This window comes from Plectropomus leopardus, chromosome 8 (assembly GCF_008729295.1).
Source record: "Plectropomus leopardus isolate mb chromosome 8, YSFRI_Pleo_2.0, whole genome shotgun sequence".
NCBI classification, from domain to species: domain Eukaryota; kingdom Metazoa; phylum Chordata; class Actinopteri; order Perciformes; family Serranidae; genus Plectropomus; species Plectropomus leopardus.
The window spans coordinates 10272345-10292230 of NC_056470.1; the positions used below are offsets into that span (position 1 = coordinate 10272345).

At 39.5% G+C, this 19886-nt stretch overlaps 1 protein-coding gene across 1 annotated transcript in view; it reads right to left on the bottom strand.

Annotated features, from left to right (window-relative positions):
* Nucleotides 1-19886, bottom strand: part of LOC121947510 (protein SOGA1-like) — a 119560-nt gene that overhangs the window by 13831 nt on the left and 85843 nt on the right. Inside the window, 9 exon segments of the mRNA XM_042492592.1 lie at nucleotides 8572-8739; nucleotides 8810-8926; nucleotides 9450-9680; nucleotides 9938-10060; nucleotides 13024-13161; nucleotides 16116-16349; nucleotides 17127-17424; nucleotides 18077-18626; nucleotides 19119-19272. Of these exon segments, the coding sequence (XP_042348526.1) occupies nucleotides 8572-8739; nucleotides 8810-8926; nucleotides 9450-9680; nucleotides 9938-10060; nucleotides 13024-13161; nucleotides 16116-16349; nucleotides 17127-17424; nucleotides 18077-18626; nucleotides 19119-19272 (2013 nt within the window).

Sequence of the window (19886 nt, forward strand, 5' to 3'; positions counted from 1 at the left end):
TCCCTACTGTTAGACAAGTTGAGTTTTCTTAAAAGTAGTGCTGAAATGTAACCAAGTACATTTCTTCAAGTACTCCACTCACTCTATTACAATTATTAAAAAACATTATTTTAGTTTACAAATTAAGATTTTAAATTTCTCAAACACCATATTAAAATATACAAATAAAGCTGAAACAATTAGTCGATTAGAAAATTAATTGGCAACTATTTTGACAGTAAGTAAAAACATATCATGGTCCCAGCCTCTAAAATATGAAGACTTGCTACTTTTTTTTTTAAGTAGCTGAAATGTTTTCATCCATCAAATCAATAAATATTTCTGCAGTATGTACTTTTAATACTTAAATAGTACTTACAGATAGTACTTTCAATGCAGGACCTTTACTAGTAAAAGAGTATTTAAACAGTATTGTATTAGTAATTTTACCTAAGTAAAGTATCTAAATACTTCCTTCACCAGATTGAAAGCCATATTGCAATGTAAAAATAGTGTAAAATAAAACAGGATAAGAATAAAAAGCTATGCATTTATTTTTTAGGAGCAAAAAAAAAAAAAAAAATTTAAATAATCAATTTAAAATATATAATATATATATATATATATATATATATATATATATACATACACACACACATATATAACCAGAAGTTTCCTCTTTTGGACAATAAGGTTACATTTGAAAATGCACAAAAGCGTCAAAATAAAAGTAATCCTGATGAAACAGGCCCTTTTATAGAGTGTTAAAGTAATGATTGTACTGTAGTGAATGTATAAGTGGCATCATCATATGATGATTTTATAAGATGCAAAATTCTTACCTGCAAATAAACTAGTAAAAATGCTTTAACAAATTGCTTAATAAAATGATACAGCAAAAAGTAAAAACAACCCTCTTGGAAAAAAAGTTCAATATCGTACAACATGAAAATACTAAAAAGTAAAAAGTCCCTCAAACATTTTGCTTCGCGACTGCCCTTGATTAAATGTTACTTTCCACATCAAAGTGTATGCAAGTTTAGACTTGAAAGGCTTTTTACACACATAAAAGCACACAACACACAAATAATTGTGTTGCCATCAATGCAACCATGACTCATTTGGCCACACAGAGATTTGTAACGGGAAATCCCAGCTTGTCCACGTGGTTCATCCTCACAGGTTTTTTAAATTACCTCATCAATTTCCGAGGCAACATCCCGACAGGAGGCAAAGTCTCCAGGCAGATGAGACCCTTATGAGGGCTCACTGCTGCTCATGAATGATGTTCATGTTATGGTAAAGGTTGGGATAAATTATGGACAGAGCATGGAAAGAAACCAAAATCTTAAGAATTGTCTCTTTTTTTTCCCTCTCCTCCGCTGCTATTTTTCCCTCTCCCTCTGTGTACTTCTAACCCATCCTTCTCACCCCTTTGCCCTCTCTCTTCTTTCTCACCCTCTATTTTCAAGCTTTCTCCCTCCTTTTTTCCACTCTCCATAAATCTGGCCTGTAGGTGGGATTGCTTGAAATTTTTATGAGCAGCTCTGCTTTCCCTTTTCCTCTGTCTGAGCCTCATAGTTCACACAGACGACACAACCGGGCCCATCAATTTCTCACACACACACACACACACACACACACACACACACACACACGTACACGCACACGCACGCACACGCACGCACACACACACACACACACACACACACACACACACACACACACACACACACACACACACACACACACACACACACACACACACACACACACACTTACACACACCAGACCCATCAATCCTCTCTCAGTCTGGCTCTGTCGCACTGGCATCCGTATATGGTGCTAATGGAAGTGCCTGGCAGCCAATCACAGCGTAACACACTTACACATAGCCCAGCTCTCCGTCTCCTATGGCAACAGAGCGTTGCTCGTTAATGATAAACGCGGCCTAACGAGCCCCATGTTTTAACGAGGTTTATTGCTGAGGCGTTAAGAGAGAGGCGATTTTATTGGATGACTGGCATTTATTGGTGTATGAGAGACGTCTGGTTCACGACTCGCTACTCATCATTTAGCAAGTTCAATTACTTCTGCTTATTCAACTAAAACCCTAAATTTAGGAGCATATATTTATTAATTAAGTTTTACTAGAATAATCACTGAAAGAGACATTAGGGACTGAAAGTCAGGCACTGATGAAATGTTTGCCAGTGCATTTTTCACATGTATTTATAATGAAGCCATTTTTCACAGACATGGAAAGAGGCATAAAAAGTATTTGTAGGAGCACAGAGCTGAGAGCTGCTAACAGCACTGTGACAACAAACACCCATTAAACCCAACAAGCTCTTTAGGTGCTGAGTGGGAGGTCAAGAGGAACGAGTTAATTTCACTAACATTAGACCCACTGTTATTATTATTGTAACAATTAGAGAGCATATGAAAATTATGAATCCACCTACATGTTGTTGCCATCATGATCATTATGTAGTGCTTTAAAAAAACAAAAAATCAATATTAAATAAGGAATAATGCCTGAAGAGCAGAGGTATGGACTTGAGTCAGGTGACTTCAGTCAGACTCAAGTCACAAATTTGATGACTTCAGACTTAATTTGACAAAATCAAAAAAGACTGGACTCGTTACTTGTGACTTGGACTTGAGCTATTTGATCCAAAAATATTTGATATTTATCCCCACGCTTAAAGAATTATGTTATTCAGACAGTATGCCACAAATCAAATAATTTTGCTTAATTTCCTGAATCAAATAAAGTTTAAAGCTGACACTTAATTCCCTAGGTGAATTTGAACATATCTGACAGCATCTGATCAAGTTGCAGGGAGAGAACCACAAAAAACTAACATTGTCACTGAGCAGCAGCGGAAAAAACGATACCCAAGATAATTTTGTTTATGTACAACAAAAAAGTCCAACAAACCTGCTTAAACACGTTTAAAAAGCACTCAATATTATAACATACATTTAAAAAATTACTGAATTGTATTTAAGACCTAATGATGACTTATTTTGAACTCAAAACTCAAAGTTTAGGACTTGGGACTTGGCTTAGGACTTGTCAGTCTCCACTTTGCACTTTGCTCATCATGTAAGTGCAAAGACTTACTTGTGACATACAAGACAATGACTTGGTCCTACCGTCGCTGAAGTACTATGTGCTATGCAGTGCCTTTAAAAATGATTTGCTTGTTTTATTACATTTGATTTGTTATTAACTTTGATATTAAAGGGTTTTTTTGTTTGTTTTTTAAATGATTGACTACAATCACTTTGATTCAGTGATTTAAAAAAACAAAATATTAAAAGGGCAGAAAGGGTTTTGAACACTTTATATAGATACCGTTCAGCAGTTTACTGTTGAAGCAAATGATCTGGTAACAAACAGTAATTGTTTATGCAAACATTAACACTGGTCAGTGTAACAGTGAGCCTGAAGGCATTGTGAGCTATTTTGGGCAGCATAACATTTGTCTGCAGCAGATTTTTAGAGTTGATTTTATCTGTTGCTGTTGTCATAACTTCATACCACCATCAGCTGTTAATTCCAAGGCAACTTCAACACTCCCGAGTGATAAAAAATGTGTGCCAGGTTTATAAATAAAAACATAGCCTAGATATTACATAATAAATGCAGATGTTAAATATAGAAATGTAAGTAGCTGACTGTGTATTTAAAACTAAAGCTCTGAAGTCTCCACCTCAATTTTGGCTATTTCTGTCACTGGCTGTTAATAAATATTTTCTAATATGTAAACAAACATTAAAAAAATATTCAGAAAAGCATTTTGCCCACAGATATTATTTTGTAGAGATTCAAATCCTCAATTTACCTCTGACTTTCTTGGGTAAGGATCTCACATGGGGACTCAAACGCTGATTCATTTTGACAGCATGTTTACACCAGTCAGAAACAGAAATGCATGTGAAAAAGGAGGATGATGAACCAGATTTCTAACTGAAGGTGGAAAAATGTCTGTTGGTTAAAAAAACAAACAACGTTGTTTTAAACGCCATGTAAAGAGTTCCTCCTGATACAGCGGCACTACATCATGTTGTTGTTTTCAAGTAAGGGCTGCAATGTTGGGTTCTTTTAGCTACAATTAAGGTTTTTTCTCTAACCTTAAAGCTACAGTTTGACATTTTGGGAAACATGCTACTGTATGCTAAATATAAGGCTGGCGCCAGAAGAAAGCTTCGCTCAGCACACATACTGGAAACATGCAGTAAGATACAACATGTTAATTAGTGAGCTTTAGAGTTTCTGACAGACAGACAGAGCCAGGCTAGCTGTTTCTCCCGGCATTTAGCAGACGGGGAGAGGTATCTGCTTGACAAAGTAGGTTAAAGGAGCTGCATGCAACATTCAGAGAATAAACTAAGATTACCCAGGGTTTCCTTGATATCCTTTCATTTCATCCGCCACGATTAAAACATCTGCCACCACATATAGATTTTATATTTTTGGAGCTGGCCTGTCCATTAGAAGCAGCGTTTGAATGTATATACAGTTTGGTCACTCATTGCACCTCTTGTAGTGCAGAAAACTCTGGGCAGAGACGGCAGAGCAGAAAACACTATGAGTCACTTCTGGATAGTCATGTGTTTCATTTAGAAAGAAACAAACAAGTTTGTCCTTTACATATGAGGACTTGCTGAATATTGAGTTGCTAATGCACTTGTGCTACACGTTGATGTCTCTGTTGTCTGACAGCACAAATACTCTTTTATTTCCCTGCCCGCCTCTTTATCTTCATCCTCCCTTTATGAGTGATGTGGACTCAACAGATGTGATGAGCAACAACAGGTGTTTGTAACATGTCCTACAATCAGGGTGGATGACTGATTAAGAGAAAAAAAAGAGGGAGTGTTGTACTGCATGCATTCAGAGCTCTGGATATCATTTGTACTTCACTGATGGTGTTTGTTTATCAGGCTGAATGGCGGATAGAATTTCCCATCAAGCCGTTTGACAGGTAGGACAGTGTTTGAAATTGACTTGACTTGTTCGACAATGCAACAGCTGGAGGAGCTGCTGCATGCTGCCAGGAAGCGTTGGCACTGATTTGGTTCAGTGGGCCAGATATTGTCCACACACACACACACGCACACACACACACACACATGCCCACGCACATGCACAAACACATTACCAGGGCAGATTGATGGCATGCTTTACAATGTGCATTGTTGGCAGAGGAGAGATTGGTTCCAGCTGTGGCATCCAGGGTAACACACACACACACACACACACACACACACACACACACACACACACACACACACACACACACACACACACACACACACACTGTGACAGGCCAGAAATGAGAGTAATGGCATAAAAGTGTTGCACAGATGTTTGTGTTTCTCTTTAAATTTGAGAAAAATTTGTTATAAAGAGCTACATAATGAAGAATGAAACTCAGATTTGTGTGTGCGTCGACATCCAGCACGCTCGCTCAGCTCAACATAAATTGATGATAAATTGGCTTCACGCAAAATGAACTGCAGTCGGGTGATTTGATTGTTGGATTAAGCCACAAAGTTTTGTCCGCAAATTTAATCTTGTAAAATCCTGCCGCTACATAATATTTAGGGAAAAGGAGAGCTTCTTATCTCTTTGCAACGCTGCTCGCATTTTCTATTGGCTGCCAAGGGACGTTGCCAAACCAAACAGAAGACAAATGATCTCGCACCACAGCACAAGGGCAGAATCTCTCTGATCATGACCATGAGTAATGAGTTTGTGTCAGTGTATGAGTGTCTCTGTGTGTCTTTGTATTTTGGTACTGGTGTGGACCAAAACACATTCCTCATAGTGAGGACATTTACTACCTCACAAAGGGGCATTCCAGTTTTACATTTGGACATAAAGAGATACTTCGCCAATTTGCAACCAGCTATGTATCTATCAGTGTTGGTCACATGTGTAAATGAACTGTGGTAAACTCCTGCATTTTGTCAGCGCCCAGATCTCGCCGCTCATCTCCCATGAACTAATCAAATCTGCAGTCGATGACATGTTTTTGCAGGCTTTTGAGTTGTTGCTCAAACTAACTCATTGTATTTCCTCATTTTTGTATGCTTGCCAAAACAGACACAAAGAGTATAGACGTGGATCAAGAGGAAGAGCTGCCCCTCAGTCTCTAAAACTCAAACCAAACACCTATCAAAAGGTATGACTAGGCAGTGCTAATCAAATATGAACCAAGATTCTGTTACTGCATTGCCTGTTTCTTTCCTAAAATGTCTTCAAGTATTAATGTACTGTTTAACTGTAGTCAAGATTGTCACCATATATAGGCAACTCATATTACATCACCCAACAGTGAGAGAGTTTAATGGACCAGAGCAGCAAGGTGCATTCTGGTAGTTGGAGGATGTGTGGCTGTTTACCTCTTAATCAAAACAAAGAAAAAAGAAGAAGAAAAAAAACCCACTGATTTTATTCTCTGGCACACCTGTCTTACAGGTATGCAAGGAGATTTATGCTCAAGTGTAATTTACTTTCCTTATACTTCATTCAGTGTATTCCTACATCTCCCAGACTGCCTTTCAACAACCCCCATGAAACAGGAATACACTTGTTATATTGTGTAAATGACAGAAAACAAGAAGAAAGGAAAACTTTTCTTAATGCTACATTAAATTTTGGTCTATATCCTGTATTTCCTTTTAGATTGCTTTAAAAGTTTTCAACTTTTATACACATTTTTGGCAGCTGGAAATGCCCTAATATGACGCTATACTGTATTTCTTACCTTACCTTCAGAATTTGAAAAATAAATAAATGAATAAATTATAAAAAAAACCCCACAAGATTGTAAAATGTAGTTTATTTTTTTAGGTGGCTTCTTGCTTTAGAGAGTATGAAAAGGTTTAAGGATAAGGCTGCTGTGAATGGCGTCATGCACTTACCTGGTTTGACAGGTTTTTTTAAGAAACAGATGTTGTAAGAACTTAATGTTGAAATAGAAAGCGTGCTTTTACAAACTGACACGCTCCAGCCTGTGTTAATGCTGCTTGTGCTGGTTCTGTTAAGGACTAAGGATTTTGTGGAGCATTGATTTAAAATGTATAAAAACTGCATATTTGACAGGCTTCTAACGATGGGTAGTAGAATAATATACTTTTAGAGAACAAAAGTAAGAACACATAAAAATGCTTTTTTTTTTAAAATAAAATTGCTAAACTTTAACGGGCCTCTCTGTTTCTTCTCTCTTTCCTTTATCTCCCTCTCTTCTCTCTCTCTGTCTCAATTACCAGGCGGTAGCACACAGGCTGCGTTCTATCTCAGAGGCTGTTAATTAACACTGACACAATTACCGCCTTTGCTGCTGTTATGAAACAGACAGAGAGACGATGAGAGGGGAGAGGAGGATAAAACATGAAACCATAAATCACAGACTGTAGACGCGACAGACAGACAGACAGACACACACACAGACAGACAGAGAAAGGATGAAAAGCTCAGATAGACAAATAAGCCACTTGATAGTTGGAGAAGTAGAAATTGACCATCTAGAATGTCACTGATTTTGAGAACCACTTGTCAAAATGAATACTGGCCACTTCAGCACAGGTGCACCACAGATGATTCTCTTTTTGTTTGTCTGTTACCCATCACCTCCACTTCAACTGTCCTGACACATGAAAAGTCTACTGGATTCACAATGGCCTGTTTATTTTGTCAGACTTCGTTGGTGTTAACTTTAGCAAACTTTTCTGTAATCCACGAACAAAGTGCTCCACTGCTGATTTATTGAGGATCTTCCCTCTGCATTGATTTTTCTCCTTGTCCTGAATTTGTTAAGCTTTGCTCGACTTTCCCGGCATCCGAGTTTCAAATGGCTTTTAAATGTCAAGACTCAAGATACTGCAGAGCAACCAACGGAAACTAGATCATTTTATTTTCTTAATGGACAACACAGTGGTTGTAGAACATAAAAATCAAAGGAGTATGATGCATTTTGTGCACTGTTGCATCAGAACCCATCTCATTATACCAGTTCAAATCTCCTAATGGACTGCAGTACTGCTCACTTTGATTGGAGCAAAGGGCTTTGGGCTATGCCTTGCTTTTTGTATGACATTAAAAAGCATGTGTACTGGTTTCAAGAAATATATAAAGTATAGCTTTTTTTTAAAGGTCTGTTTCAAGTAAGTGGGAAGTAATCCACTGCAAGATTAAATATGCATGAGTAATTAAACAATCAAATTTTAAGTCTAGATGAAGAACAAAAGTTTAGTTCTTGCTCATTAAAAGTTAATTTGGAGCTCAACTAAGCTGCTTAAACACAGCTTTGTGGATGTAGTTTGATCAGAGTTGACTGACAGCAGCCTGGAAACATGAATCCTTAGTCCTTATTGGTGCACAGAAATATGTGAAATTATCTTTATTCCAGAGTACTGTCAACTTCAAACCAATGCGAGGAGCAACAACAGCACAAAAAATAACTTTCACATATGACTCTTGAAACAGAAAAAGTATTCTCATAGGAGCCCACTATTCATACTTGAGTGATTTTTTCCTGTCTTTCTGTCTGAGTTTATAAGACTATGTCTTACCTGAGTGATGAGGCTCTTTAATTCAGTTCTCTCCACCTCCCATGACGCCTTGGCCTTTGCGAACTGCTGGGTAAGTTCTTGGGAGCCTTGTCTCTCCTGTCGTAACTCTGCACTCAGATCCTGCAGCGCCACCTTCAGGTCTGCCAAGGTGCTGCTCACGGCGCTGGACTAAAAGGAAAGATTCGCACATAAGAGTGTGTCTAGGTGTGTGTGTGTACGGTTATGTGATTTATCTTACCTTGATAGTCGGGCTGAGGGGTTGTTCGTCTGCGGCAGCTCTCTTGTCAGTCTGGTGGGCGGGGCTTGTCAAGTTCTCCTCCTCCAGCAGCAGGTAGAGGTCCTTCAGACTGTTCATCTAAAAATGCAATCACAGAGCAGGATCACCTGTCAATCAGTTATCTCTGCCTTTTATATTATATAACACCAAAACGTGTCCTCTGGCAATTTTATGATTCCTTTTTTAACTTCTGCATGGACAACAGTTTTTTCATCTAGCTATTACATTCAAAATTTGGTACAATACAAAACACATTTTTATTTCACATTTTATGTTTAAAAAAGTGACTTTGTATTGGGGTCTTTGGGTTTTTTTTCTGCACCACATTGAACTTCAAAAGATTTCAGCTTTTGCTGGTTGAAAAGCTGGGATGACATCATTCCACCATTTCTGGGGACAAATGAAGATATCCTCTGAGGCTTTAAGGACAATGGAGTATTGATTTCAGATACAGAGCCTAGCTGCAAAATAAATGACTAAATATCTTCTTCAAAAAAGGAAATACTGTATGTCAGCAGATTGGATGGTCAGCTATAATGGCTATAATCAGTCAATAACCTATTGACTCTGCCAGACGTTTTTCCTGTCCGTTCTCTCATACCTCCAAGATGTCTTTCCACTCTGTGTCCTTTCTGCAGCCCAGCCTCCACTGTTTGAGGAAGCAGCGCAATTTGAGGCTGAGCAGTAACAGGGCTTGTTTGAGGTGCTGAGACTCCTGGACCAGCAGAGTCCTCTCCTGGCCCCATAACTTCTGCTGAAGGCGAGCTTGGAGGCCTAAACTCTGCAGCTGGAATTCCCGACGGAGCAGAGCCTTTTGGTGCTCCTCCTGAAGCTGAGACAGACATGAGAGACAGAACAATAGGGGAGGAGTTTTTTAGCGTTTCAAGACTTGAGACACCAACATACAACAGCACCAACTCCACAAAAAACATTGGGTTATTTTAAATTGACTGCCAAAAAAGTGGTGCTTCTGTTCATGTCTGTATAGAGTGGTGTTTCCATATGTCGGTGTGAGTTTCAGAGTGTTTTGTTTAGAAGGTAAGTTTATAAGTTTGTGTGCTCTGACAGTTTTCAATGCTGCAAACGAACCTGTGTGAGTTTGAGAGTGATTTCTCTCTGAGTGTGTCTCTCCTTCTCCAGCTCCCCCTGAGTTCCGAGAGCCGAGTCCTCCGCTCCGGACAGCCGAACCTGAAGGTCACTGAGCTGGACAGGCTGGAAGAAAAAAAAAAGGAAGTGAGGAAAGAAGGAGTGAGGGAAAACATTAAGGAAGATGGGATGTGGAGTAAAAGACAAAGTAAGAATAGAGAGCTAAAGAAAGAAGGAAAGGAGAAGCAGATAGGGAAACATCAGTGAGAGGAAACATGGAGAGAAGCAGGCAGAAATTTAAGCAAAAGAATCAGATGTAATATGAGGAGACGTGGTGAGGGAGGAGAGAGTTAGAAGAAATGAAAAAGAAAGGAACAGCCAAGTGTGAGAAGCAAATAACATGGCAGTTTTGTGCTAGAACACCCTTTAAATCACACCTCAGCTGCGGCACGCTACTGTATGTACACACACACACACACACACACACACACACACACAAACATACACACACACACACACACACACACACACACAAAACACACATCTCATCTCACGCACTCTCCCATGCCTCATTTGGCTGCTGAGTGAGTGCGATCCATCGACCCACCACTGTACCATTAATGTCCTCTTTCACCCTCCACTGGGCTCAGCCTCTGCCCTCCATCACCCTCCACCCTGAACACCACCCGGGCCGCTCACAGCCTCGCTGTCAGCCAGAAAAAAACACTCTGACCTCTGTTTCAATATGACTCATTGTTGTGAAAAAGAGGCAGCTGCTCGTGTAAAATGTGCAACATCATTTTAATCTGTAGCAACACAAAAGCAAATGTGTGAAGAACAAGAGTATTTAATAATAATCTTTAACAATACAGTAAAAGAATAACAGACTCATCTATCTTTTATCCTCTTAAAGATATTTAACAAGGAAATGAGGGTTTGTAAGGTTAAAGGTCATCGCTGGCTATTACGCTATTTCATTAAATTTGAGCATTCCCATGCCCAAAAAAAGTTACAAATATTTTTTTACTGTGTAATTAAGGCAGTGTTACCCACCAAAGAGGATGAGTTGCTGCTTTTTGCAGAGACTCAATTCCACTCTCCTGTCTGTGCATTAAGTATGGAGCTAGAGTTGAATAACTTTTTCCATGGAACAAAAGAAAATGGAAAATTCAACAATATATCATATTTTGCCGTATTTATTAGCAAGCTGGCTAAAATTACCAGCAAACTAGTTTTCTTCTACGCTCACAACTTGCACTGCCCACGTTATTGCCGTGGCAGGCAACTGTCGCTTGCCTGCATTGGCTGTGTGACCGTATGCTGTGCAAAATAATCAGTGTGTCTAAACACTGGGTGTGTGTGCTATAAACACAACTGTTTCATTATAAATTCTGACTCTTGTCATCTTTGTCTTTCATTCTATTTCAGACTCTCTTTCCCATTCATCCTCTAAGGCTTGGATAAAAATGCAGGAACACGCACACACAGCCGTGGTTACCATGGAGACACGCCAGCAAAAGGTCAACCAAACAAAGGTCTTTTCTTCCCATCAATCCCACAGCTGACGGTGAAGTCACTGTTTATGTTTGTTTACAACACTATGTTGCTAGCTGAGTTCACCACCACTGTACTTCATCAGCAATTTAAAATTACAGTGTGTGTGTGTGTGCGCGCGCGCGTGCGCAGATGTGCATGTAAATGAGCCTTTAATTAACCTCTGCACATCATCGTGTGTTTTCTTAGAAGGAAGTGATGTGAGTATACACAGAACGTATGGACATTAGAGGTTCGTTTCCAGAGGCGTAAATATGTTTTTTGTTTCAGATTCAATAACTCAAATATCAATTGTAAACCTTAAATGTTACTAATGGAGGGTAAAAGTTCATTTTTGACCCCAGAAACAGGAATCTGAGCCACTAATTTGTAATACAAGGTCTATTTAACAAGCTTTTTCCAGAGCTTTTAACCACAACTCAGATTTATTCATCGCTGGAGCTTCAGTTTTAAGATCATCTTGAAAGCAGAAGACAGGACTGACAATCAAGTGAGCATTTGGGTCAGATTTGAGGAAACCCTCATAGACCATGAGGGTGACCATGACCTTGAGATTTTGCATTTACAAGGATGAGACAGATGCAAGGTCACAGTCACCTTGACTATTAACAACTGAATTCAAATCAGTTAATCCCTAAATCCAAGTGGACTTTTGTGCCAAATTTGGAATTTAGCTATTTTTTGTTCTTTTTATTTATTTTATTTTTTAATAGCATTATTATATTCAATATTTTGCATATGCAATATTACATACATACATATACAGTATATATATACTCAGCCCCTCTTCATTCTCAGCTGCAGACATGAATGCACCCAAACACATGTACACGAGTGACCGACATACACCCATAGCATAGTAAAAATACTGATTCGAATATCAACAAAAGGAGGAATATTGTCATGTCTTTTTTGTTTGTTTGTTTGTTTTTCTTACTTTTGTCTTGTACTGTTTCGTCAAGTCTTGTCTATATTCCCATCTATCCCCATGTACGTATTGCATTTCCTGTCGATACCCTTTTGTAATGCCCCTTACAATCACTAATATTTGCACTCACTAATTTTGTTACATTTTTTGTACTGCTCTTCGCACTCATTAATAAAAAAAAGGAAAAAAAGTTACCTCAGCGTGTTAAGATTTCATGTTCACAAGAATGAGATAGACAAGGTCACGGTGACATTGAACTCTAATCAGTTCATTGTTGAATCCAAATGGAAGTTTGTGCCCAACATGAAAAGAATTCTCTCAAGCGTTTCTGAGATATTGCGTTGAAAAGATTAAGGACAAACAATCTGAAAAATAATTAATTTTACTGTCAGCTTCCTTAGTTGCTTTATCATGTTGGACAGGCTGTTAAAAGAGCAGACTAAACGTTTTGTTTGTTGCCCTGAAGACATTCTTAGACTGTGACCAGCCAAAAGCTTTAGTGTGTGTCTGTCTGTGTCTGAGAGAATGAGAAAACTTTAGCTTCAGGCTCTGGTGTTTATGCTCGTGTCTGTCATGATGTGAATGCTTGTGATCGCGAGCGACTCACCAGTGCATCATCTGCCTCCTTCTCTCCCTGTTCCAGCTGGCTGTCTTCCTGCTTTAGCGTCACTTCGCTGTCTGATTGGCTGTTCTCCTCAGTTTGACCTTTAACCTCCGACTCGAATTGGTCCCTATAATCAGGCTGCTGCATGCATGCATGGGCAGGTTAATGAATAAAAAACAAACAAACAAACAAAAAATTCAAGAGGAGAGAGGGAGGAACAGGGGAGGAGGAGACGTGGAACAGAAACAAAAAGGAGGGGCGTGATAGAAATGAAAGAAAAACAAGACAAACAAACACAACAATAAGAATAAAAAACAATTCAACCAAAATGGCGTCCATCCGTATGACAACATTGAGAGGAAAATGAAAAACATAAAACAGAAACAGTTGAGTATGGATCTCACAAGACGAAGAAAAGGATGTAGAGGAAGAAGAGCTTGGTCAGAGAGGAGAAGGAGAGTGTGGAGAAAAGAAAGAAAAGGAGGATGGAGGGTAGAATGAACGGCTGAGGGGGAGGAGAGGAAAAGGAAACGGGAGAGGACAGAGAGGAGTGGGTAGGAGGAGGAGACGGGAGAAACAGAAGCGGAGGATAGAGGAGGAAAGGAAGAGGGAAAGAGGGGAGAAATAAGACGAGAAGGAGTAAGGCGGTTAGGATGAAAAGTCGGAGCGAAGGGGCGACGGAGCAACAAGGTGAAAGAGAAGAAGGTAAACGAGTGTGGGTGAGGAAGCGAAGCAAGGAGAAAGGAGAAGAGAAGCGTGGAAACGAAGGACAGACAGCGATGTGAGGTATGCAAAAAGGAGTCAGGGAGGCAGTTAAGGAGATGACAAAGAGGATAAAGTGTAAGGAGTTGGAGAACGGAGGTTTAAAGGAGGGAAGGAGGAGATGAAAGTCATGTGCAGAAAGCGGCGGTTCATGGTGCCCGTGCAGAAAGAAGGAGGGGAGGAGGGAGGGGAGAGGGAGAAAAGAAAAGGGAGGAGAGATCGGAGGGGAATTGGGACTCAGAATTGGCCTCTAATGGAGTCTAAACATCGTCACGTGCGCTCTTAAAACTATAATTTCATCACAGCCTCCTCTTGACAGGTTAACTACATTAGATTAGAATAAAAAACAGATTTTTTTAAGGAACAAGTTCGTCATGCTGTGGAGGCAGCACACCAAACTGCAAAAACATCCATCTCAGGTACATTTTATCCACTACTAAGTCTTAAAAATTAATAAAATTGAAAGTGTGGTGACAAAATCTTTGAATAAACAATAAAAATGATGGATTGTCATCAGATTTTACTTTTTTTTTTTTTATACGTGTCCCTGACATATATGAGTATGAATTCAGAGCCTCTGCTGATTCCAGTGTGCATTTATAACTGTGGATCTTATACTACTATCATTAGATAGTCGAAAATACTGTGGATGCTCTGAATAAATCGTAAATCACTGACAATCAATTGTAACCAAAGAATTTCTCAGTGGACTGAAATGTGATTTAAGAAGTATGAAAGGAAATCCATTTTAGACCAAGCTCACGGTCTCATCTGTTGCTTTAAGGAAACTGTGTGGTGAACACTTCAATATACCAGGTATATTTCTGCACCATTTCCTTTTTTGCATAAAATTAAGGATTTTAGTAACTGCATTTACTTGATTTTTGTTCCCAGACTCCAGAATTTGTCAAGTTTTCAGTGGTTTAAAAGTCTGTTTCTACCAGTGAGGGCTATACTGAATTGACCGAAGCCTTGCAAACTATATTCAAAAAGTTGATTCAGAAATTATTAATCAACATTTTAAATGTTCTGATTTATTTTATTGCAATTTTTGTCGCAGCATATAGTTGGAATAAGCCTGAGGGTACGATTATTATTTCATCAATAGTTTATGCCTTCGTGTTTTTGTAATGATGAAACTGATCAGTTATATGCATCATTTAATTTGATGAATAACTTTATTCAAATTGAGGATATTTTGGGGTGTTGATGTCATAAAATATAACAATAAGACATTTTAAGTTTCATTCAAAAACCTCAATAAAAGCTTTGAATGTGAAAAATATCTGACAATCAGAACAGCCTTAATACCGATATAACTCCACTTATTATTAAAAAAAAATGCAGTTAGTCATTTTAAAATACATTACTCGGGATCTGGTACCATGAACCAATTAATAGCAGCTAAAAAGGCGGACAGCAGCTTTGTACCTTTTATGTTTCATAACAAAATATTCAAACCAATATTGTGTCACATAATGCTTTTATATGTACTTTGGTAGTTTAAGATCTGCTAGCCAACTACATTGCATGACACTACAGATTATACATCATTAAATCTTACTAGGGGCCACACGATCCAATCTAGCCTCAGTTATGATGCCACAATAGTTTACACTATGGATGTGATAAATCTCTGGATATAAATGTAACGTTAAATGAAAACTGATATGAGCAATATTTTTGAACCACACCTAAACCCAGACCGTATGTTAAATTGATTTTATGATATGGTGATGAAAATATATATAAATAAATGGTGCTTTATGTGCTTTTCATAATCCCACTATGTCCATGCATACAAACAGGCTCCATTTGAGGCCTAAAGCGGCATCTAAATACCAGGTTAGGAGGTAATTTAACAGCATGCAGAGGACACGGGTGGAATTGTAAGGAGAGGTTTACACTGACAGCTCAAATCTGAATTAATCTAATACATTCGTACAGTAAAGAGAGGTTTTTTCCAGAATTTTTCATTTACTTCCGTCACTCAAAAGCACTTTGTCCATTCACAACCATGCTGGAAGCATTTCAGTGAGCACTTAGCCACTAAGTTGCATCAGTACATCAGATTTGAGCGTGTTTTGTAAATCCACTCTCCACTGTGTGAAGAAACTAAAGCAGCGTGTTAAGATGGGATTGGAAGTGTTATTCAGCCAAACTAATGGTTAGGCACTGGACAAAACAAAAAACTGAGGAATAGAAAAACAAACTTGTGACAACAAAAAAATAAAAACCCAACAAAAGTAAAAGCTTAAAAAAGACATTGATATTAAATTAAAGACACAGAGTGACAAGGAGTGAAAAGTAGGAGTGTGTCTCTTGTCTTTTACCTTCTCCTCGGCAATGTTCGGTCCATTCTGCCCGTCTCCAGAGCAGGGGAGGGAGGTGCAAGGTGAGGCCAGAGGAGATGCTCCTTCCACCTGAGGGTCCCTCCCACCTGCTGGGGGTTTACCCAGGCCGTCTACCCGCTCCACAAAGGCCTGTAGCTGTGTGTGTAGGGCCTGGAGCCTGCTGGTCAGAGCTCCAACCAGGGGCCGATCAGCCAGGTCGGACAGCTCCGAAATCTGCAGCACAAAGAAAAAACTGTTTATTACACAGTCATTCGTTAAAGGCAGTGTGAGGAAGCAGCATGGGCCAATGAAGGATAAGGTTGTGGGGATGAAAGTGCAGGTGGCTGAAACAATTAGTGCAAGTGCCAAATTTGAGGAGAGTCCCTCCAGGCGATCATCAGATATTGCAGTCACAAAAATGATACAGATGCAAGGTCACCATGACCTTGAACTTTGACTACAAGAATCTAATCAGTTCCTCCTTGATTCCACTTGAACATTTGTAACAAGTTTTGAACAGATTCCCTCAAGGTGTTCTTGAGATATCGCTTTCACAAAAATGAGACGAATACGAGGTCAATATGACCTTTGACTATCAAAAGGTAATCACTTCATCCTTGAGTCTACTTGAACGTTTGTGCCAAATATGAAGAAATCACACCTCCTCGAGGTGTTTTTAAGATAACACGTTTACAGGAATTAGACAGATGATGTCACAGTGACCTTGACTTTGGCCTTTGACCATCAAAATTTAATCAGTTCATCCCTGAGTCCAAGTAAATGTTTGTGCTAAATTTGAAGAAATTCCCTCTTGAGATATCGCATTCACAAGAATTGCTGGATGGACAGACAGCCTGGAAACATAATGAATGTGGGCTCGGCTATCGCTGGCTTGGAGGCATAAAAAGGCAGAAAGGTCAGTATTCAGGTCTTATAAACTTCCTAAAAAGCTGAAAAGGTTTCATCTGAGAGTATCGTGGAAGAACAGCACAGCAGCCAGAGGACACGTACCTGGCTGTGAGGCTGAGGTTTCTCCAGGTCACACGGCTCCGCTGCCTCGTTGCTGCAGACCTTGTGATAGATGGATGGGGAGGAGAGGCAGTTTGACTCAGGGGAGGTCAGGAGCTGTATCGCTGTGGAAACCAAGCGGGCCTGGTCCCTCATGGCTAGCAAGGCATCATGGTCCTTCTGCCCCAGGTACCCAGGGAGTGTGGTTGTTGCGTCAGCGTTGTCCTCGATCTTCTTTTTCCGTTCTTTGATCTCCAGGGCGTCCGTCTCACCCCCTACTGGCTCTTTGCGGTGGGGCGGGCTGAGGGAAAAAAGAGAGAGCACATTTATAACTGCTAATGCATGTTTACTTAAAATTTGAGAATGAAAGTTCATTGTTGACCTAAAAGTGTTTGGAAAAATGAAAATTTTGATATTCTTATTTGTATATTGACTGGGCAAACTCCATCTGCTCTAGATGATAAAAAACAAACAAACGATAAGTTACCAAATAGACTTTGTTGTGAGATTGTTTGCAAGGTCAAGAATTGACTTTTCTTTTTTTAACCATAAATATGGCTTCTTTTAATCTTAACCAAGTCTGAAAAAAAAATCTATCTTTAAAGATTCAATGTGACTTTAAAGACAAAATGGCCATTTATGACAAATTTGAGGAAATCTTTTCAAGGCGTTTATGAGACATCCTGCTCATGAGAATAGGACAGACGACCTGAAGGAGGCATAAGAAGCTAAGAGAGCATGTGGAATGTAGCAAAAAATAAAAAATTTAATTAAATTAAAAATAGATACACCCAAAGCATACTTCACAGCATATGATCGTAACAATCTGGTCTGACTGGTATTCATTCATTATCAAGAAAGTTATTTTGCTACCAGAAAAAGAAAACTTTAACTGAAGCATTTCCACTATAAAACCACAATTTTAACCACTAATGTTATAAGGGAAAACTTACCTTGGGAGGCACTCAGCTGAGTCTCCAGCCTCGGCGTCAGTCTCCAGAGCCAGTCGTAGTGAGGAGGAAGAGGAGGAGGCAGAAGGAGAATTGTAGGAGGCCAGATCGCAGCGCTGCAGGTTGGACAAAAGCACCCGGTTCTCGTACTGCAGCTTCTTCACTTTCCCGTTGAGTTCTCCAATCTGAAGCCTTGCCAGTCTGAGCTCCTCCTCCTGGGCTGGGGCGTCTGTGCTGATAAGCACCGCCCCTTCCTGTATGGAGTGCACAGGGCTGTCGTTAAGCAGCCCGTCTGTCAGCGACGCCAGTGAATTGGACGACAGCGTGGTCGCTGGTGGCGGTAGGTCAGATTTGTAGCGGTTAATCTCATTCATCAGGAGCTTGTTTTGTTCCTCCATCTCGATGAGAGACCTCCTCAGTAGCTCCGCCTCCTCCTCTACAAACTGAAGGTGTCTCTGGAGCTCCATGACGTTTTCAGATGAGGCTCCTCCCCCAAGTACCATGGCTCCTCCTCCAAGACCACCGCCGACACCAGTAAGCTCCTGAGGACCATCTGAAGAAACAATGAGAGGTCAAGCAGATAAAAAAGCAAAGGGAAAAAAACTAACGTGTATCAAATAATAATCATAAAAATATAAATATCCAATATCTTAAATATGTCTGAAAAGAGCAGGAGCAATCTGAGGAAGGAATAGTTCAACATTTTGGGAAATATTTTCTGTTTTCATACAAAGAGTTAGATGAGAAGATAACAGAAGCATACAGATGCCAAGCCAGAAAAAAACATATATCAGTATCAGGTAATGACATGAAAAGTTTCTTGTTATAACATGATGTTTTTCACATTTTTACAAGATATCTTCATATTTTAACAAGAAACTGTAATATCGCGTGAAAACAAGTTATTGCAGCATATTGTTATAATGTCAATTCTCAGTTAAGGAAACAGTGTTGGAGAACAGCTAAATTGAGGAAATTGACCCATCTACATGATTAAGTCTTTACTTAATGCCTTCATGACTGATGAGATGAGTTTAAAAACCACCTTGTGGTCCCTTCATGTCGTCCATCTCAGCTCGGAGCCCCCTGTTCTCCACCTCGAGCTCCACGATGCGTCGACTCAGCAGATTGGCTTCCTCCTCCACCAGCTTCAGGTGAACTCTGATCTCTGCCTCGCGCGTGTGGGGGGAGTCTGCAACCTGAGGGGGAGTCAAAGAAAAAAGACATAAGGAGCAGAGAACCATTTTCTTACTCACTTCCCACCTGTTCATTCACACACTTTTAAGCCACGATTGACCTTTAAGACCGCTATCTTGAATATTTAAGAGCTTATCAGTGCTTTTACCCTTTTTATCCATATTTTTACCTCCATGGTTGGAAAAGACAAACTGTCATATTGATAACATTATAAATAGTCATAACATTTACCAACAGTGGATATTTAAATCCTCATCACACAACAGACTGACACCTGATAATACAGAAGGAAAACTATTGGCGGCAATCTGTTTGTTGTTTTCGGCATTAGTCACTGAAATGGCTCCGAAGTGAGCTGGATTTAATGAGCTCGCTGGAGTGTTTTTGGCTGTTTCTTAAACAATACAAATACACCTCTGTAGAGTTTTCCCAGGCGTTTTTTGGCAGTTTGGTTTTATATGAGTACAAAGGGTGGGGATACTTCACAAACCATAACCACTACAATAGCCAAGTGGCACCGTTTTGCAGCTCGAAGGCAAACATTAAAAGACAGAGCTAAACTGAAGGAAAAGATGGAAACATTTTCTTCCCACCTCCTGCATTGTTTTGGTTTTGC